At 41.6% G+C, this 22,860-nt stretch overlaps 1 protein-coding gene across 1 annotated transcript in view; it reads left to right on the top strand.

The window, feature by feature from the left end:
• LOC143363666 (uncharacterized) overlaps positions 1–20,522 on the top strand; it is a 198,028-nt gene extending 177,506 nt beyond the window's left edge. The window contains exons 2-5 of the mRNA XM_076804223.1: positions 14,749–15,191; positions 15,290–16,576; positions 16,670–17,655; positions 17,761–20,522. Of these exons, the coding sequence (XP_076660338.1) occupies positions 14,749–15,191; positions 15,290–16,576; positions 16,670–17,655; positions 17,761–20,522 (5,478 nt within the window). The remainder of the gene's footprint in view (positions 1–14,748; positions 15,192–15,289; positions 16,577–16,669; positions 17,656–17,760) is intronic.
• The last annotated feature ends 2,338 nt before the right edge of the window (positions 20,523–22,860 follow it).

Raw genomic sequence — 22,860 nt, 5'->3', positions numbered from 1 at the left:
AGGATAGGATAGAGGATAGGATAGGATAGAGGATAGGATAGGATAGAGGATAGAATGGAGAATAGGATAGGATAGAGGATAGTATAGGATAGAGGATAGGATAGGGGATTGGATAGAATAGAGGATAGGCGACGATAGAGGATAGGATAGGATAGAGGATAGGATAGGATAGAGAATAGGATAGGAAAGATAATATTATAGGAAACAGGATAGGATATGATAGAGGAAACGATATTATAGAGGATAGGATAGAGAATAGGATAGGCTAGAGGATAGGATAGAGGATAGGAAACGATAGAGGATAGGATAGAGGATGTGATAGGATAGAGGATGGGATAGGATAGAGGATAGGATAGGATAGGATAGAGGATAGGATAGGTTAGCGAATAGGATAGGATAGAGGATAGGATAGGATAGAGGATAGGATAAGATAGTGAATAGGATAGGATAGATGATATTATTGGATAGAGGGTATAATATGATAGAGGATACGATATTATAGAGGATAGGATAGTGGATTGTATCGGATAGAGGATCGGAGACGATAGAGGATAGGATAGTATAGATGATATTATAGGAAAGAGGATAGGATATGATAGAGGATACGATATTATAGAGGATAGGATAGCATAGAGGATCGGATAGGTTAGGATAGAGGATAGGATAGGATAGAGGATAGGATAGGATAGAGGATAGGATAGGATAGAGGATAGGATACGATAGAGGATAGGATAGGATAGAGGATAGGATAGGATAGAGGATAGGATAGGATAGAGGATAGGATAGGATAGAGGATAGGATAGGATAGAGGATAGGATAGGATAGAGGATAGGATAGGATAGAGGATACGATAGTATAGATGATAGGCTAGGATAGAGGATAGGGTCGGATAGGGAATAGGATAGGATACAGGATAGGGTAGTAGAGAGGATAGGATAGGATAAAGGATAGGATAGGATAGAGGATAGGATAGGATAGAGAATAGGACAGGATAGCTGATATTATAGGATAGAGGATAGGATAGGATAGAGGATACGATATTATAGAGGATAAAATAAGATAGAGGATGGGATCGGATACATAGAGGATAGGATAGGATAGAGGACAGGATAGAGAATAGGATAGGGTAGAGGATAGGATAGAGGATAGGAGACGATAGAGGATAGGAGACGATAGAGGATAGGATTGGATAGAGGATAGGATAGGATAGAGAATAGGATACGATAGATGATATTATAGGATGGAGGATAGAATATGATAGAGGATACGATATTATAGAGGATGGGATCGGATAGAGCATAGGTTAGGGGATTGGATAGGATTGCGGATAGGATATGATATAGGATAGGATAGGATAGAGGATACGATATTATAGAGGATAGGATACGATAGAGAATAGGATAGGGGATTCTATAGGATAGGGGATTGGATAGGATAGATGATATTATAGGAAAGAGGATAGGATATCATAGAGGATACGATATTATAGAGGATAGGATAGGATAGAGAATCGGATAGGATAGGGGATTGGATAGGATAGAGGATAGGAACGGATAGAGGATAGGATAGGGGACTGGATAGGATAGAGGATACGATAGAGGATTTTATAGTATAAAGGAGTGGATAGGATTGAGGATAGGATAGGATTGAGGATAGGATAGTATAGTGGATAGGATAGGATAGAGCAGACGATAGAGGATAGTATAGGATAGAGGATAGGATATAATAGAGGATAGGATAGGATAGATGATAGGATAGGAAAGAGGATACGATAGGATAGTGAATAGGATAGGATAGATGTTAATATTGTATAGAGGATAGAATATGATAGAGGATACGATATTATAGAGGATAGGATAGGGGATTGGATCGGATAGAGGATAGGATAGGATAAAGGATACGATATTATAGAGGATACGATAGGATAGACGATAGGATCGGATAGAGAATAGGATAGAGGATTGTATAGGATAGAGGATAGGATAGGATAGAGGATAGGATAGGATAGAGGATAGGATAGGATAGAGGATAGAATGGAGAATAGGATAGGATAGAGGATAGTATAGGATAGAGGATAGGATAGGGGATTGGATAGAATAGAGGATAGGCGACGATAGAGGATAGGATAGGATAGAGGATAGGATAGGATAGAGAATAGGATAGGAAAGATAATATTATAGGAAACAGGATAGGATATGATAGAGGAAACGATATTATAGAGGATAGGATAGAGAATAGGATAGGCTAGAGGATAGGATAGAGGATAGGAAACGATAGAGGATAGGATAGAGGATGTGATAGGATAGAGGATGGGATAGGATAGAGGATAGGATAGGATAGGATAGAGGATAGGATAGGTTAGCGAATAGGATAGGATAGAGGATAGGATAGGATAGAGGATAGGATAAGATAGTGAATAGGATAGGATAGATGATATTATTGGATAGAGGGTATAATATGATAGAGGATACGATATTATAGAGGATAGGATAGTGGATTGTATCGGATAGAGGATCGGAGACGATAGAGGATAGGATAGTATAGATGATATTATAGGAAAGAGGATAGGATATGATAGAGGATACGATATTATAGAGGATAGGATAGCATAGAGGATCGGATAGGTTAGGATAGAGGATAGGATAGGATAGAGGATAGGATAGGATAGAGGATAGGATAGGATAGAGGATAGGATACGATAGAGGATAGGATAGGATAGAGGATAGGATAGGATAGAGGATAGGATAGGATAGAGGATAGGATAGGATAGAGGATAGGATAGGATAGAGGATAGGATAGGATAGAGGATAGGATAGGATAGAGGATACGATAGTATAGATGATAGGCTAGGATAGAGGATAGGGTCGGATAGGGAATAGGATAGGATACAGGATAGGGTAGTAGAGAGGATAGGATAGGATAAAGGATAGGATAGGATAGAGGATAGGATAGGATAGAGAATAGGACAGGATAGCTGATATTATAGGATAGAGGATAGGATAGGATAGAGGATACGATATTATAGAGGATAAAATAAGATAGAGGATGGGATCGGATACATAGAGGATAGGATAGGATAGAGGACAGGATAGAGAATAGGATAGGGTAGAGGATAGGATAGAGGATAGGAGACGATAGAGGATAGGAGACGATAGAGGATAGGATTGGATAGAGGATAGGATAGGATAGAGAATAGGATACGATAGATGATATTATAGGATGGAGGATAGAATATGATAGAGGATACGATATTATAGAGGATGGGATCGGATAGAGCATAGGTTAGGGGATTGGATAGGATTGCGGATAGGATATGATATAGGATAGGATATGATAGAGGAAACGATATTATAGAGGATAGGATAGAGAATAGGATAGGCTAGAGGATAGGATAGAGGATAGGAAACGATAGAGGATAGGATAGAGGATGGGATAGGATAGAGGATAGGATAGGATAGAGGATAGGATAGGATAGAGGATAGGATAGGATAGAGGATAGGATAGGATAGAGGATAGGATAGGATAGAGGATAGGATAGGATAGAGGATACGATAGTATAGATGATAGGCTAGGATAGAGGATAGGGTCGGATAGGGAATAGGATAGGATACAGGATAGGGTAGTAGAGAGGATAGGATAGGATAAAGGATAGGATAGGATAGAGGATAGGATAGGATAGAGAATAGGACAGGATAGCTGATATTATAGGATAGAGGATAGGATAGGATAGAGGATACGATATTATAGTGGATAAAATAAGATAGCGGATGGGATCGGATAGAGGATAGGATAGGATAGAGGATAGGATAGGATAGAGGACAGGATAGAGAATAGGATAGGGTAGAGGATAGGATAGAGGATAGGAGACGATAGAGGATAGGATTGGATAGAGGATAGGATAGGATAGAGAATAGGATACGATAGATGATATTATAGGATGGAGGATAGAATATGATAGAGGATACGATATTATAGAGGATGGGATCGGATAGAGCATAGGTTAGGGGATTGGATAGGGTAGCGGATAGGATATGATATAGGATAGGATAGGATAGAGGATACGATATTATAGAGGATAGGATACGATAGAGAATAGGATAGGGGATTGGATAGGATAGAGGATAGGATAGGATAGAGGATACGATATTATAGAGGATAGGATAAGATAGAGGATGAGATCGGATAGAGGATAGGATAGGATAGAGGATAGGATAGGATAGAGGACAGGATAGAGAATAGGATAGGGTAGAGGATAGGATAGAGGATAGGAGACGATAGAGGATACGAGACGATAGAGGATAGGATTGGATAGAGGATAGGATAGGATAGAGAATAGGATACGATAGATGATATTATAGGATAGAGGATAGAATATGATAGAGGATACGATATTATAGAGGATAGTATCGGATAGAGCATAGGTTAGGGGATTGGATAGGATAGAGGATAGGATAGGATAGAGGATAGGATAGGATAGAGGATAGGAGACGATAGAGGATAGGATATTGGATTGGATAGGATAGAGGATAGGATAGGATAGAGAATAGGATAGGGTAGAGGATAGGATAGGGTAGAGGATAGGATAGGATAGGATAGAGGGTAGGATAGGATAGAGGATAGAGGATAGGATAGAGGGTAGGATAGGATAGAGGATAGAGGATAGGATAGGATAGACGATAGGATGGGATAGTGAATAGGATAGGATAGATGATATTATTGGATAGAGGATACGATATTATAGAGGATAGGATAGGGGATTGGATCGGATAGAGGATAGGAGACGATAGAGGATAGGATAGTATAGATGACAGGATAGGATAGAAATTAGGATAGGATAGATGATATTATAGGAAAGAGGATAGGATATCATAGAGGATACGATATTATAGAGGATAGGATAGGATAGAGAATCGGATAGGATAGAGGATCGGATAGGATAGAGGATTGGATAGGATAGAGGATATGATATAGGATAGGATAGGATAGAGGACAGGATAGAGAATAGGATAGTCTACAGGATAGGATAGAGGATAGGAGACGATATAGGATAGGATAGGGGATTGGATAGGATAGGGGACAGGAGACGATAGAGGATAGGATAGGATAGAGGATGGATAGGGTAGAGAATAGGATAGGATAGAGGAAAGGATGGGATAGAGGATAGGATAGGATAGAGGATACGATATTATAGAGGATACGATAGGATAGACGATAGGATCGGATAGAGAATAGGATAGAGGATTGGATAGGATAGAGGATAGGATAGGATAGAGGATAGGATAGGGGATTGGATAGGATAGAGCAGACGATAGAGGATAGTATAGGATAGAGGATAGGATATAATAGAGGATAGGATAGGATAGATGATAGGATAGGAAAGAGGATACGATAGGATAGTGAATAGGATAGGATAGATGTTAATATTGTATAGAGGATAGAATATGATAGAGGATACGATATTATAGAGGATAGGATAGGGGATTGGATCGGATAGAGGATAGGATAGGATAAAGGATACGATATTATAGAGGATACGATAGGATAGACGATAGGATCGGATAGAGAATAGGATAGAGGATTGGATAGGATAGAGGATAGGATAGGATAGAGGATAGGATAGGATAGAGGATAGGACAGGATAGAGGATAGGATAGGATAGAGGATAGAATGGAGAATAGGATAGGATAGAGGATAGTATAGGATAGAGGATAGGATAGGGGATTGGATAGAATAGAGGATAGGCGACGATAGAGGATAGGATAGGATAGAGGATATAATAGGATAGAGAATAGGATAGGACAGATAATATTATAGGAAACAGGATAGGATATGATAGAGGAAACGATATTATAGAGGATAGGATAGAGAATAGGATAGGCTAGAGGATAGGATAGAGGATAGGAAACGATAGAGGATAGGATAGAGGATTGGATAGGATAGAGGATAGGATAGGTTAGCGAATAGGATAGGATAGAGGATAGGATAGGATAGAGGATAGGATAGGATAGAGGATAGGATAAGATAGAGGATACGATAGAGGATTTTATAGTATAAAGGAGTGGATAGGATTGAGGATAGGATAGGATTGAGGATAGGATAGTATAGTGGATAGGATAGGATAGAGCAGACGATAGAGGATAGTATAGGATAGAGGATAGGATATAATAGAGGATAGGATAGGATAGATGATAGGATAGGATAGAGGATAGGATAGGATAGAGGATAGAATAGTATAGAGGATAGGATAGGATAGAGGATAGGATAAGATAGAGGATACGATATTAGAGGGGATAGGATAGGATAGAGGATAGAGTCGGATAGAGTATAGGATAGGGGATTGGATAGGATAGAGGATAGGATCGGATAGAGGATAGGATAGGGGATTGGATAGGATAGAGCAGACGATAGAGGATAGTATAGGATAGAGGATAGGATATAATAGAGGATAGGATAGGATAGATGATAGGATAGGAGAGAGGATACGATAGCATAGTGAATAGGATAGGATAGATGTTAATATTGTATAGAGGATAGAATATGATAGAGGATACGATATTATAGAGGATAGGGTAGGGGATTGGATCGGATAGAGGATAGGAGACGATAGAGGATAGGATAGTATAGATGACAGGATAGGATAGAAATTAGGATAGGATAGATGATATTATAGGAAAGAGGATAGGATATCATAGAGGATACGATATTATAGAGGATAGGATAGGATAGAGAATCGGATAGGATAGGGGATTGGATAGGATAGAGGATAGGATCGGATAGAGGATAGGATAGGGGATTGGATAGGATAGAGGATACGATAGAGGATTTTATAGTATAAAGGAGTGGATAGGATTGAGGATAGGATAGGATTGAGGATAGGATAGTATAGTGGATAGGATAGGATAGAGCAGACGATAGAGGATAGTATAGGATAGAGGATAGGATATAATAGAGGATAGGATAGGATAGATGATAGGATAGGAAAGAGGATACGATAGGATAGTGAATAGGATAGGATAGATGTTAATATTGTATAGAGGATAGAATATGATAGAGGATACGATATTATAGAGGATAGGATAGGGGATTGGATCGGATAGAGGATAGGATAGGATAAAGGATACGATATTATAGAGGATACGATAGGATAGACGATAGGATCGGATAGAGAATAGGATAGAGGATTGTATAGGATAGAGGATAGGATAGGATAGAGGATAGGATAGGATAGGATAGAGGATAGAATGGAGAATAGGATAGGATAGAGGATAGTATAGGATAGAGGATAGGATAGGGGATTGGATAGAATAGAGGATAGGCGACGATAGAGGATAGGATAGGATAGAGGATAGGATAGGATAGAGAATAGGATAGGACAGATAATATTATAGGAAACAGGATAGGATATGATAGAGGAAACGATATTATAGAGGATAGGATAGAGAATAGGATAGGCTAGAGGATAGGATAGAGGACAGGAAACGATAGAGGATAGGATAGAGGATGGGATAGGATAGAGGATGGGATAGGATAGAGGATAGGATAGGATAGGATAGAGGATAGGATAGGTTAGCGAATAGGATAGGATAGAGGATAGGATAGGATAGAGGATAGGATAAGATAGAGGATAGAGGATAGGATAGGATAGACGATAGGATGGGATAGTGAATAGGATAGGATGGATGATATTATTGGATAGAGGATACGATATTATAGAGGATAGGATAGGGGATTGGATCGGATAGAGGATAGGAGACGATAGAGGATAGGATAGTATAGATGACAGGATAGGATAGAAATTAGGATAGGATAGATGATATTATAGGAAAGAGGATAGGATATCATAGAGGATACGATATTATAGAGGATAGGATAGGATAGAGAATCGGATAGGATAGGGGATTGGATAGGATAGAGGATAGGAACGGATAGAGGATAGGATAGGGGATTGGATAGGATAGAGGATACGATAGAGGATTTTATAGTATAAAGGAGTGGATAGGATTGAGGATAGGATAGGATTGAGGATAGGATAGTATAGTGGATAGGATAGGATAGAGCAGACGATAGAGGATAGTATAGGATAGAGGATAGGATATAATAGAGGATAGGATAGGATAGATGATAGGATAGGAAAGAGGATACGATAGGATAGTGAATAGGATAGGATAGATGTTAATATTGTATAGAGGATAGAATATGATAGAGGATACGATATTATAGAGGATAGGATAGGGGATTGGATCGGATAGAGGATAGGATAGGATAAAGGATACGATATTATAGAGGATACGATAGGATAGACGATAGGATCGGATAGAGAATAGGATAGAGGATTGTATAGGATAGAGGATAGGATAGGATAGAGGATAGGATAGGATAGAGGATAGAATGGAGAATAGGATAGGATAGAGGATAGTATAGGATAGAGGATAGGATAGGGGATTGGATAGAATAGAGGATAGGCGACGATAGAGGATAGGATAGGATAGAGGATAGGATAGGATAGAGAATAGGATAGGAAAGATAATATTATAGGAAACAGGATAGGATATGATAGAGGAAACGATATTATAGAGGATAGGATAGAGAATAGGATAGGCTAGAGGATAGGATAGAGGATAGGAAACGATAGAGGATAGGATAGAGGATGTGATAGGATAGAGGATGGGATAGGATAGAGGATAGGATAGGATAGGATAGAGGATAGGATAGGTTAGCGAATAGGATAGGATAGAGGATAGGATAGGATAGAGGATAGGATAAGATAGTGAATAGGATAGGATAGATGATATTATTGGATAGAGGGTATAATATGATAGAGGATACGATATTATAGAGGATAGGATAGTGGATTGTATCGGATAGAGGATCGGAGACGATAGAGGATAGGATAGTATAGATGATATTATAGGAAAGAGGATAGGATATGATAGAGGATACGATATTATAGAGGATAGGATAGCATAGAGGATCGGATAGGTTAGGATAGAGGATAGGATAGGATAGAGGATAGGATAGGATAGAGGATAGGATAGGATAGAGGATAGGATACGATAGAGGATAGGATAGGATAGAGGATAGGATAGGATAGAGGATAGGATAGGATAGAGGATAGGATAGGATAGAGGATAGGATAGGATAGAGGATAGGATAGGATAGAGGATAGGATAGGATAGAGGATACGATAGTATAGATGATAGGCTAGGATAGAGGATAGGGTCGGATAGGGAATAGGATAGGATACAGGATAGGGTAGTAGAGAGGATAGGATAGGATAAAGGATAGGATAGGATAGAGGATAGGATAGGATAGAGAATAGGACAGGATAGCTGATATTATAGGATAGAGGATAGGATAGGATAGAGGATACGATATTATAGAGGATAAAATAAGATAGAGGATGGGATCGGATACATAGAGGATAGGATAGGATAGAGGACAGGATAGAGAATAGGATAGGGTAGAGGATAGGATAGAGGATAGGTGACGATAGAGGATAGGAGACGATAGAGGATAGGATTGGATAGAGGATAGGATAGGATAGAGAATAGGATACGATAGATGATATTATAGGATGGAGGATAGAATATGATAGAGGATACGATATTATAGAGGATGGGATCGGATAGAGCATAGGTTAGGGGATTGGATAGGATTGCGGATAGGATATGATATAGGATAGGATAGGATAGAGGATACGATATTATAGAGGATAGGATACGATAGAGAATAGGATAGGGGATTCTATAGGATAGGGGATTGGATAGGATAGATGATATTATAGGAAAGAGGATAGGATATCATAGAGGATACGATATTATAGAGGATAGGATAGGATAGAGAATCGGATAGGATAGGGGATTGGATAGGATAGAGGATAGGAACGGATAGAGGATAGGATAGGGGACTGGATAGGATAGAGGATACGATAGAGGATTTTATAGTATAAAGGAGTGGATAGGATTGAGGATAGGATAGGATTGAGGATAGGATAGTATAGTGGATAGGATAGGATAGAGCAGACGATAGAGGATAGTATAGGATAGAGGATAGGATATAATAGAGGATAGGATAGGATAGATGATAGGATAGGAAAGAGGATACGATAGGATAGTGAATAGGATAGGATAGATGTTAATATTGTATAGAGGATAGAATATGATAGAGGATACGATATTATAGAGGATAGGATAGGGGATTGGATCGGATAGAGGATAGGATAGGATAAAGGATACGATATTATAGAGGATACGATAGGATAGACGATAGGATCGGATAGAGAATAGGATAGAGGATTGTATAGGATAGAGGATAGGATAGGATAGAGGATAGGATAGGATAGAGGATAGGATAGGATAGAGGATAGAATGGAGAATAGGATAGGATAGAGGATAGTATAGGATAGAGGATAGGATAGGGGATTGGATAGAATAGAGGATAGGCGACGATAGAGGATAGGATAGGATAGAGGATAGGATAGGATAGAGAATAGGATAGGAAAGATAATATTATAGGAAACAGGATAGGATATGATAGAGGAAACGATATTATAGAGGATAGGATAGAGAATAGGATAGGCTAGAGGATAGGATAGAGGATAGGAAACGATAGAGGATAGGATAGAGGATGTGATAGGATAGAGGATGGGATAGGATAGAGGATAGGATAGGATAGGATAGAGGATAGGATAGGTTAGCGAATAGGATAGGATAGAGGATAGGATAGGATAGAGGATAGGATAAGATAGTGAATAGGATAGGATAGATGATATTATTGGATAGAGGGTATAATATGATAGAGGATACGATATTATAGAGGATAGGATAGTGGATTGTATCGGATAGAGGATCGGAGACGATAGAGGATAGGATAGTATAGATGATATTATAGGAAAGAGGATAGGATATGATAGAGGATACGATATTATAGAGGATAGGATAGCATAGAGGATCGGATAGGTTAGGATAGAGGATAGGATAGGATAGAGGATAGGATAGGATAGAGGATAGGATAGGATAGAGGATAGGATACGATAGAGGATAGGATAGGATAGAGGATAGGATAGGATAGAGGATAGGATAGGATAGAGGATAGGATAGGATAGAGGATAGGATAGGATAGAGGATAGGATAGGATAGAGGATAGGATAGGATAGAGGATACGATAGTATAGATGATAGGCTAGGATAGAGGATAGGGTCGGATAGGGAATAGGATAGGATACAGGATAGGGTAGTAGAGAGGATAGGATAGGATAAAGGATAGGATAGGATAGAGGATATCATAGGATAGAGAATAGGACAGGATAGCTGATATTATAGGATAGAGGATAGGATAGGATAGAGGATACGATATTATAGAGGATAAAATAAGATAGAGGATGGGATCGGATACATAGAGGATAGGATAGGATAGAGGACAGGATAGAGAATAGGATAGGGTAGAGGATAGGATAGAGGATAGGAGACGATAGAGGATAGGAGACGATAGAGGATAGGATTGGATAGAGGATAGGATAGGATAGAGAATAGGATACGATAGATGATATTATAGGATGGAGGATAGAATATGATAGAGGATACGATATTATAGAGGATGGGATCGGATAGAGCATAGGTTAGGGGATTGGATAGGATTGCGGATAGGATATGATATAGGATAGGATATGATAGAGGAAACGATATTATAGAGGATAGGATAGAGAATAGGATAGGCTAGAGGATAGGATAGAGGATAGGAAACGATAGAGGATAGGATAGAGGATGGGATAGGATAGAGGATAGGATAGGATAGAGGATAGGATAGGATAGAGGATAGGATAGGATAGAGGATAGGATAGGATAGAGGATAGGATAGGATAGAGGATAGGATAGGATAGAGGATACGATAGTATAGATGATAGGCTAGGATAGAGGATAGGGTCGGATAGGGAATAGGATAGGATACAGGATAGGGTAGTAGAGAGGATAGGATAGGATAAAGGATAGGATAGGATAGAGGATAGGATAGGATAGAGAATAGGACAGGATAGCTGATATTATAGGATAGAGGATAGGATAGGATAGAGGATACGATATTATAGTGGATAAAATAAGATAGCGGATGGGATCGGATAGAGGATAGGATAGGATAGAGGATAGGATAGGATAGAGGACAGGATAGAGAATAGGATAGGGTAGAGGATAGGATAGAGGATAGGAGACGATAGAGGATAGGATTGGATAGAGGATAGGATAGGATAGAGAATAGGATACGATAGATGATATTATAGGATGGAGGATAGAATATGATAGAGGATACGATATTATAGAGGATGGGATCGGATAGAGCATAGGTTAGGGGATTGGATAGGGTAGCGGATAGGATATGATATAGGATAGGATAGGATAGAGGATACGATATTATAGAGGATAGGATACGATAGAGAATAGGATAGGGGATTGGATAGGATAGAGGATAGGATAGGATAGAGGATACGATATTATAGAGGATAGGATAAGATAGAGGATGAGATCGGATAGAGGATAGGATAGGATAGAGGATAGGATAGGATAGAGGACAGGATAGAGAATAGGATAGGGTAGAGGATAGGATAGAGGATAGGAGACGATAGAGGATACGAGACGATAGAGGATAGGATTGGATAGAGGATAGGATAGGATAGAGAATAGGATACGATAGATGATATTATAGGATAGAGGATAGAATATGATAGAGGATACGATATTATAGAGGATAGTATCGGATAGAGCATAGGTTAGGGGATTGGATAGGATAGAGGATAGGATAGGATAGAGGATAGGATAGGATAGAGGATAGGAGACGATAGAGGATAGGATATTGGATTGGATAGGATAGAGGATAGGATAGGATAGAGAATAGGATAGGGTAGAGGATAGGATAGGGTAGAGGATAGGATAGGATAGGATAGAGGGTAGGATAGGATAGAGGATAGAGGATAGGATAGAGGGTAGGATAGGATAGAGGATAGAGGATAGGATAGGATAGACGATAGGATGGGATAGTGAATAGGATAGGATAGATGATATTATTGGATAGAGGATACGATATTATAGAGGATAGGATAGGGGATTGGATCGGATAGAGGATAGGAGACGATAGAGGATAGGATAGTATAGATGACAGGATAGGATAGAAATTAGGATAGGATAGATGATATTATAGGAAAGAGGATAGGATATCATAGAGGATACGATATTATAGAGGATAGGATAGGATAGAGAATCGGATAGGATAGAGGATCGGATAGGATAGAGGATTGGATAGGATAGAGGATATGATATAGGATAGGATAGGATAGAGGACAGGATAGAGAATAGGATAGTCTACAGGATAGGATAGAGGATAGGAGACGATATAGGATAGGATAGGGGATTGGATAGGATAGGGGACAGGAGACGATAGAGGATAGGATAGGATAGAGGATGGATAGGGTAGAGAATAGGATAGGATAGAGGAAAGGATGGGATAGAGGATAGGATAGGATAGAGGATACGATATTATAGAGGATAGGATAGGATAGACGATAGGATGGGATAGTGAATAGGATAGATTAGATGATATTATTGGATAGAGGATAGGATAGGGGATTGGATCGGATAGAGGATAGGAGACGATAGAGGATAGGATAGTATAGATGATATTATAGGAAAGAGGATAGGATATGATAGAGGATACGATGTTATAGAGGATATGATAGCATAGAGTGTACGATTCCGCGCTAAAATCGAATTGTTCCGGGTCTTCCGCTTCGGATTTTACATCGTTGTAAAATCATCGGCCACCCGTAACAACGAAATCTCCTACCCGGTCCGTGTTGGTTTCGTGTTAACTCCTAAAGAGCGAAGAGCGCAACTTTCGAGCGCATTGTTATACACACGTAAAGGCCCTTTTCCGATTTTTGTCCGTCCTTCGACTAATCACGAAGAATGCTAATCCTTGAGTTGCCGCACGCGAGGCGCTTGAGGATTCGAGCTGATGGCATTGGAAAAGTGGCCATAAGTCAATCCGTGCGACCCTCACACCGTGTACCGTCCGCGAGGTACTTGAGGGTTCCGGATTCGGACACAGCGGGCCTTATGGCCCACTACACGCGGCGGCCAAGGGGTCGTAAATCCTCTTCCGCACGACGCGAGGTACGCTCGGGTTTCGCTACAACCCCAATAACCGTGTCTCTGGTTTTCGTCAAACGGACGAAAACCAGAGACAGTAAACGCACGTTTTTCCAGCCCTTGGTCTCCGTCACCGGACCTCGGCCAAGGGGCAATAAATTAGCTGCTAGCCACTTGGCTAGCACGGCTTACGTGGGCCACTTAGGCCTTCGTCGCGCTGCTCCGGGGTCCCATAAATCGCGCATTTTGGAAACTCTTCCTTATTTGACTTGAGGTGGGACTTCCTCCTCCACCGGTGAGGGCTGTTCCAGAAGATCCTCCGCCCTCAAGTCAAATTAACGAATAGGGATGGTTCTTCCCCCGAAAACGGGCCCATGGCCAAAAAAATAGCGTCACCACCGAGGTGACGAAAAAGAACAGCGGACCTCGGGGCAGCAGATAGCCCTTAGATCTCTCCGAGAGTACATCGAGACTGCGGCTAGACTAGTCATTTACAAGTCGTTCGAGAAATCGCTATCGTTCTCGCGAACAGCACGTCTCGTGTCGGAGACAAGGCTATTTCAATTACAAACCTACACTTGTACACACAACACCGTCCATTCGATTCCTGGAAATAGTTGCCCAAAGACAAACTCCGCCGGCAACCGCTTTGTATTTATTTGAATAAAGGTATATTTATTTCCGCGAGTAAATACAAAGACATAGTTCTTTTCGAGAACCCAACATATGGTCCTTCGAGCCGGATCCAGAGACTGAGTGACAGTGCGGTACAAGTGAACTTTGAAACGAACATTTTCGTCGCGCAATCAAGTGATCGTGGCAAGCAACGATCAACCAATCCTACGTGGAAGCCACACCGATTCACACCTTGGGTCCAACCGTATATTGGCTACATCAGTTCCAAGACGATCGACGCAACCAGGGGTTTGGTGTTAGCGAGAGTCCCAGGAAATTTGGACAGACGACAACGAGGAAGCCGACCATCCAATCTACCTAGGATTCGGACGTCTCGTGCAATCATCGGCAGAGACATTGCTGCAGTACGAGATCATCGCCAAAGGTAGGCTCGTTTATATCGTAAACCAGTCACTTCCGTCGTGTTTCCTTTCCTTTTCCCTAGTTTCGGTTTCGGTCCAAAATGTCGACAACTGGTACTAGTGATAAAACCAACGATAAACAAATACGTTCGATAAAACAAAGAACTCATTATTTCGAGGCTCAGATAACCTCTTTACAGAATTTCGCGAGTAATTATCAAGGTTCCTCTAAAGAGCAAATTATATTATCCGAAAAAATTGAACGCCTTCGCCTTCTATTCGACAAATTCAACGCGAATCAAAACGAATTAGCGCTGTTAATCGACGATTACGACGCGATAGAGCAACAGCGCGAAACCGTGACAAACCATTACGATGACGTTATAGCAACCGCGTTAGAATTGTCAGCTACCTCTAAGTCAAGGGCTCAGACGCAAGACGAACGCGACAATGCACGCGATGTACAACGGGTATCGAAGGCTGATCCGACGATTGTGAGACTACCGAAAATTGATTTGCCAAAATTCGATGGCCGAATGGAGAAGTGGGTCACGTTCAAAGATGCGTTTGTAACGATGATCCATTCACATCCGAGTCTAAGCAATATTCAAAAAATGAACTACTTGCAATTGTCATTAACGGGACAGGCTCAATTTGCGATCGGAGCATTTAGGATCAGCGAAGATAATTACGAAACCGCGTGGAACCATCTCGCTGAAATTTATGACAACAAACGGGCACTAGTGTTACGACACGCGGCTTTATTACGGGAAACGCCAAAAATGCCTAACGATTCGTCGGAAGCCATCAGAGATCTGGCCAGTTATATGCAGTTGCATATTAGATCGTTGCAAGCCTTGGGACGCAATTGGGAAGACATCGCGAACGATCTGCTTACGAGCATTTTGGTATCACGGATGGGGAAGGACACGCGTAAATGTTGGGAACAAACGTTATCAGACACGGAAATGCCGAAATTGATGGACATTTTTAAATTTCTAAATATCGCGTCGCATCAATCGAAAGATTACGAATCGACTACTCCTCGTCCGTCCAACAATTTCAACAAATCGTCACCGAAATATCCGACCGCGAATCGCAATTATCCACCGAAGGGGTATCGGCCGCGAAACTCTCCTCCGTCTTCGCCGAATTTGCCTCGCAGACAAACATTCGCTACACAGTCGAAACAACAAAACTGTGCAATCTGTGAGAAAGGTCCGCATAAGATGTTTCAATGCAAGGCATTTGAACGAATGACCGTCGATAAACGTATCGAAGCTGCCAAGACCGCCAAGGTCTGTCTTAATTGCCTCCTTCCAGGACATCCGACTGGACAGTGCAATTTGGGCAAATGCAAGGTATGCAATATGGCACATAACACCAGATTGCACAGAGACCCGACATCGTGTCAGGAAAGGGTAGAGGAACGCGCGGGAACCTCGAAATCCGATCAAAACTTTTGACCCATTACGCACTCTGATGTCTCACGCATGTTCAGTCCATACGCCACATTAATTACTGATAGTTCCACCCATGATCTTCTAACGACCGCAATCGTTCATGCCTTTGCTAATGATAATCGGCCTATCGAATGTCGAACATTACTTGATACTTGTTCAAACGCAAATCTCATTACGGAAGAATTTGCCAAAAAATTACGATTAAATACTGAGGACGAACATGTGAGCATCGAAGTGCTAAACGAATTAAATACGGTAACGACCAAAACACTACGAGTCAAGGTAAAATCACGCATAAACGACTTCAACCGTACCCTTAAGTTTTTTATCATTCCACGCATATCAGGACTATTGCCCGATCGTCAAGTTAACAAGTCAAAATTACATATTCCGTCAAATATTCAATTAGCCGATCCACACTTTCATCGGCCGTCGAATATTGATATGTTAATCGGTTCCGGAACTACGTTAGCCTGTTTGAGCATCGGTCAGATCGAGATTGGTCATACGGGCCAACCCGACTTGATTTTGCAAAAATCGCAATTCGGGTGGATAATCGGGGGGAGTGTACCGAGTTCATCCACTCGCAGTTCATGCAAAACGTTTGCAAACAATATCAATTTTGATTTGAGAAACTTCTGGGAGGTTGAAGAAGGACCACCTCATTCTAATTTGTCGCCGACAGAAATTGAATGCGAGTCCCTTTTTAAAAATACGGTCCAGCGATTAGAGACTGGACAATACATGGTGTCGCTTCCGTTCAATGGGAAGGAGCAACACATCGGCGAATCTCGTACGCGCGCTCTCAACCGTTTTCTATCTTTGGAACGAAGATTTTCGAACAACCCCGAATTAAAAACCGAGTATACGCGTACAATGAACGAATACATCGAACTGGGTCACATGAGTCCAGCACAAAATATTGATAATTCGCGCGGTTACTATTTGCCACATCACGCCGTAATCAAAACCTCCAGCTCGACAACTAAATGTCGAGTTGTTTTCGATGGTTCGGCCAAATCCAGTACCGGAATTTCGCTTAACGACGCGTTACATACCGGACCGACAATACAGGACGATATATTTACGTTATTAAGTCGCTTTCGAATGCATGCTTACGTTCTTACAGGCGACATCGAAAAGATGTATCGCCAATTCTTCGTTCGTCCGGAAGATCGGCCCTACCAAAGAATTCTTTGGCGAGACAATAAAAATGCGATAACAACGTTCGAATTAAATACGGTAACCTTCGGCTTATCAGCAGCTCCGTATCTGGCCATTAGATGCCTTCATCAACTCGCGTCCGACGAATACGAGAATTTTCCGAGAGCATCTACGATCATTTCTAAAGACGTCTACGTTGACGATCTTCTTACCGGTACCGATAATTACGACGACGCACTGGCTCTCCGGGACGAAATCATAAATCTGTTGAAACGCGGGAAACTAAATATTAGGCAATGGGTATCGAACGACCAAGGCCTTTTGACGGGACTTTCGACAGATCAAATTCATCCGAAATATTTTGGCGATTCTACGGTCAAAACGTTGGGAATTTCGTGGGATCCGAAAATGGACGCGATCAGCTACACTGTTAACGTCACGCCGCGCAATACATATACGAAACGAATAATCCTCTCGACGATCGCGAAGATATTCGACCCTTTAGGGTTGCTCGGTCCAATCACCATCATTGCAAAAATATTAGTACAACGACTATGGCAATTGAAGGTTGATTGGGACGAATCGCTGCCGATGGCCATTCAAACAGAATGGTCTAATTACCAAGAGCAATTGCGGCTTTTGGAAAATTTACGCTTCGAGCGTCACGTTTCACAGTCTTCGATCCAAAGATTAGAAATTCATGGATTCTGTGATGCTAGCGAGCGCGCGTACGGGGCGTGCATTTATATTCGGTCCATTGACAGTTCAGGTACCACAAAGGTGCAACTTCTTTGTGCAAAATCGCGCGTTGCACCGTTGAAGACGATTAGTTTGGCTCGTCTCGAGTTGTGCGGGGCTAATCTACTCGCTTCATTGTACGTTTCGGTTAAGGAGAGTCTAACGCATCAAATCAACGATACGACGTTGTGGACTGATTCGACCATCGTCCTTCATTGGTTGAACAAGTCACCGAACCTGTTAAAAACCTTCGTAGCTAATCGAGTTACGGAGATCCAAGCTAAAACAAATATCCATACGTGGAGGCATATCCGTTCATCAGACAATCCTGCGGATTTATTATCGCGCGGTATAATACCCAAAAAGTTCGTGAATAGTAAAATCTGGCGCAACGGACCAGAGTGGCTTTTAGAATCCGAATCGCTATGGCCAAGGTCCTGTTTAGAATCAATCGCGGAAGTACCTGATTTACGTAAGGTACAATGTTTCACAGTCGCCAAGATACAGCCTTTCGAATTATTAGACAGATACTCTTGTATTAAACGTTTACGCAGAGTCATTTCATACTGTTTACGATTTCTACCAGCAAATCGTATGACAGGCCCAATTTCCATCAAGGAATTAGAACGTGCCAACGAAAAAATTATTCAGTTGACACAAGCTCACGCATTTTCTGACGAAATATCGGACCTTAAGTCAAAATCCGGACTAAATAATAAAAGTAAGTTACGCTCACTGAACCCCTTTATAGACGAAAAGGGTATCCTTCGTGTGGGAGGACGTCTGCAAAACTCGGATCTCGAATACGAACGAAAACATCCGATTCTTTTGCCGAAGGGTCACCACATTACCGACATAATAATCCGCGATATCCATATTGAAAACTATCATTCCGGTTTAACTGCGACTCTCTATAACGTCCGTCAGACATATTGGCCAATCGATGGCAAAAACACTACTCGAAAAATACTCAGAAACTGCGTGAAATGCTTTAGAGTCCATCCGCCCACGACAAATTACGTGATGGGTAATTTACCCGCTACCCGAGTCTTAGAAACTAGACCGTTTACGAACGTCGGAATTGACTATTGCGGGCCATTTTTTATAAAAGAACGCCGTCATCGTAATCGGACGCGTGTCAAGGTCTACGTGGCTGTCTTTATATGTTTTTCAACGAAGGCGGTACACCTCGAAGTCGTGGGTGACATGACCACTGAGGCCTTTTTAGCAGCGCTAAAACGTTTTATCGGACGAAGGGGCAAGTGCACTAATATATATTCCGATAACGGCACGAATTTCGTTGGTGCCAATAACGAATTACACGAACTACATAAGGTTCTACGCGAGAACGACGAGGTCAATCACTTTATTACGGACAAAGGCATATCGTGGCATTTCATGCCTGCTCTATCTCCGCACTTCGGCGGATTATGGGAAGCGGCTGTCAAGTCTTTGAAACACCACTTAAAACGCGTGGTCGGCGACGAACTGTTTACATACGAACAGTTCGCGACTTTTGTAACCGAAATCGAAGCTATTTTGAACTCCCGACCCTTAACTCCTCTCTCATCAGATCCAAATGACCCCTTGTCTCTTACTCCTGGCCATTTCTTGATTGGTACCACGATAACGAGCGTACCAGAAGCCGACTTTACTGCCAGTCCGAACAACCGGCTGTCAAATTGGCAGCATATCCAGAAAGTGAAGCAAGACTTCTGGAAGAGATGGTCTAAGGAGTATATTCAGCAATTGAACGTTCGAGCCAAGTGGGTAAAGGGCTCCCATGATATCAAGGAAGGAACTGTGGTCATCCTTAAGGATGATCGTCTGCCACCGCTTCAATGGAATCTTGGACGGGTTTTGAAGATTCACCCCGGCACAGATGACATCATTCGTGCGGTGACCGTCCAGACTAGTAATGGCATTTACAAAAGAAATGTAAAGCAACTTGCGCCATTACCAATTGTTCAAGATGATTCGAAACGTTAAATACTCGCTTATATTTTCTTCTCGGTTTCTTGTTAGAGTCGCGTACTCTACTAACGGTAGTTTTTTATGTTCATTGAGTTACACTCAATGTTTGTTCGCATATTCGTTCGATTAATTTAGGTTAATTATAATCCCTTATATTCGATGTATTTAGTTAATGCGTGCGTCTTTTTTTTTATATTATCCTTTAATTTCTTATTCGCGCTACTTATTCAAGTTTATTATTCGACCAATCGCCGTCATCCAATCCGCCAGCTTGAATAATTATGTCAAGCTGTATATGATGCATCGGCTAAATTTGCGTACGACCACACGACCGTTTTTACGTTTTGAATAACAGTGTCATTCAACGGGGGGAGCATGTACGATTCCGCGCTAAAATCGAATTGTTCCGGGTCTTCCGCTTCGGATTTTACATCGTTGTAAAATCATCGGCCACCCGTAACAACGAAATCTCCTACCCGGTCCGTGTTGGTTTCGTGTTAACTCCTAAAGAGCGAAGAGCGCAACTTTCGAGCGCATTGTTATACACACGTAAAGGCCCTTTTCCGATTTTTGTCCGTCCTTCGACTAATCACGAAGAATGCTAATCCTTGAGTTGCCGCACGCGAGGCGCTTGAGGATTCGAGCTGATGGCATTGGAAAAGTGGCCATAAGTCAATCCGTGCGACCCTCACACCGTGTACCGTCCGCGAGGTACTTGAGGGTTCCGGATTCGGACACAGCGGGCCTTATGGCCCACTACACGCGGCGGCCAAGGGGTCGTAAATCCTCTTCCGCACGACGCGAGGTACGCTCGGGTTTCGCTACAACCCCAATAACCGTGTCTCTGGTTTTCGTCAAACGGACGAAAACCAGAGACAGTAAACGCACGTTTTTCCAGCCCTTGGTCTTCGTCACCGGACCTCGGCCAAGGGGCAATAAATTAGCTGCTAGCCACTTGGCTAGCACGGCTTACGTGGGCCACTTAGGCCTTCGTCGCGCTGCTCCGGGGTCCCATAAATCGCGCATTTTGGAAACTCTTCCTTATTTGACTTGAGGTGGGACTTCCTCCTCCACCGGTGAGGGCTGTTCCAGAAGATCCTCCGCCCTCAAGTCAAATTAACGAATAGGGATGGTTCTTCCCCCGAAAACGGGCCCATGGCCAAAAAAATAGCGTCACCACCGAGGTGACGAAAAAGAACAGCGGACCTCTGGGCAGCAGATAGCCCTTAGATCTCTCCGAGAGTACATCGAGACTGCGGCTAGACTAGTCATTTACAAGTCGTTCGAGAAATCGCTATCGTTCTCGCGAACAGCACGTCTCGTGTCGGAGACAAGGCTATTTCAATTACAAACCTACACTTGTACACACAACACCGTCCATTCGATTCCTGGAAATAGTTGCCCAAAGACAAACTCCGCCGGCAACCGCTTTGTATTTATTTGAATAAAGGTATATTTATTTCCGCGAGTAAATACAAAGACATAGTTCTTTTCGAGAACCCAACATAGAGGATCGGATAGGATAGGATAGAGGATAGGATAGGGGATTGGATAGGATAGAGAATAGGACAGGATAGCTGATATTATAGGATAGAGGATAGGATAGGATAGAGGATACGATATTATAGAGGAGAGGATAAGATAGAGGATGGGATCGGTTAGAGGAGAGGATAGGATAGAGGATAGGATAGGATAGAGGACAGGATAGAGAATAGGATAGGGTAGAGGATAGGATAGAGGATAGGAGACGATAGAGGATAGGAGACGATAGAGGATAGGATTGGATAGAGGATAGGATAGGATAGAGAATAGGATACGATAGATGATATTATAGGATAGAGGATAGAATATGATAGAGTATACGATATTATAGAGGATGGGATCGGATAGAGCATAGGTTAGGGGATTGGATAGGATAGAGGATAGGATAGGATAGAGGATAGGATAGGATAGAGGATAGGATAGGATAGAGGATAGGATAGAGTATAGGATAGGATAGCGGATAGGATATGATATAGGATAGGATAGGATAGAGGATACGATATTATAGAGGATAGGATACGATAGAGAATAGAATAGGGGATTGGATAGGATAGGGGATTGGATAGGATAGAGGATAGGATAGGATAGAGGATACGATATTATAGAGGATAGTATAAGATAGAGGATGGGATCGGATAGAGGATAGGGTAGAGGATAGGATAGAGGATAGGAGACGATAGAGGATAGGAGACGATAGACGATAGGATTGGATAGAGGATAGGATAGGATAGAGAATAGGATACGATAGATGATATTATAGGATAGAGGATAGAATATGATAGAGGATACGATATTATAGAGGATAGGATCG

This window comes from Halictus rubicundus, unplaced genomic scaffold (assembly GCF_050948215.1).
Source record: "Halictus rubicundus isolate RS-2024b unplaced genomic scaffold, iyHalRubi1_principal scaffold0087, whole genome shotgun sequence".
Taxonomy (NCBI): Eukaryota; Metazoa; Arthropoda; class Insecta; order Hymenoptera; family Halictidae; genus Halictus; species Halictus rubicundus.
Note: the sequence above shows the minus strand (reverse complement) of the source record. Positions and strands in the feature narration are given on the sequence as shown.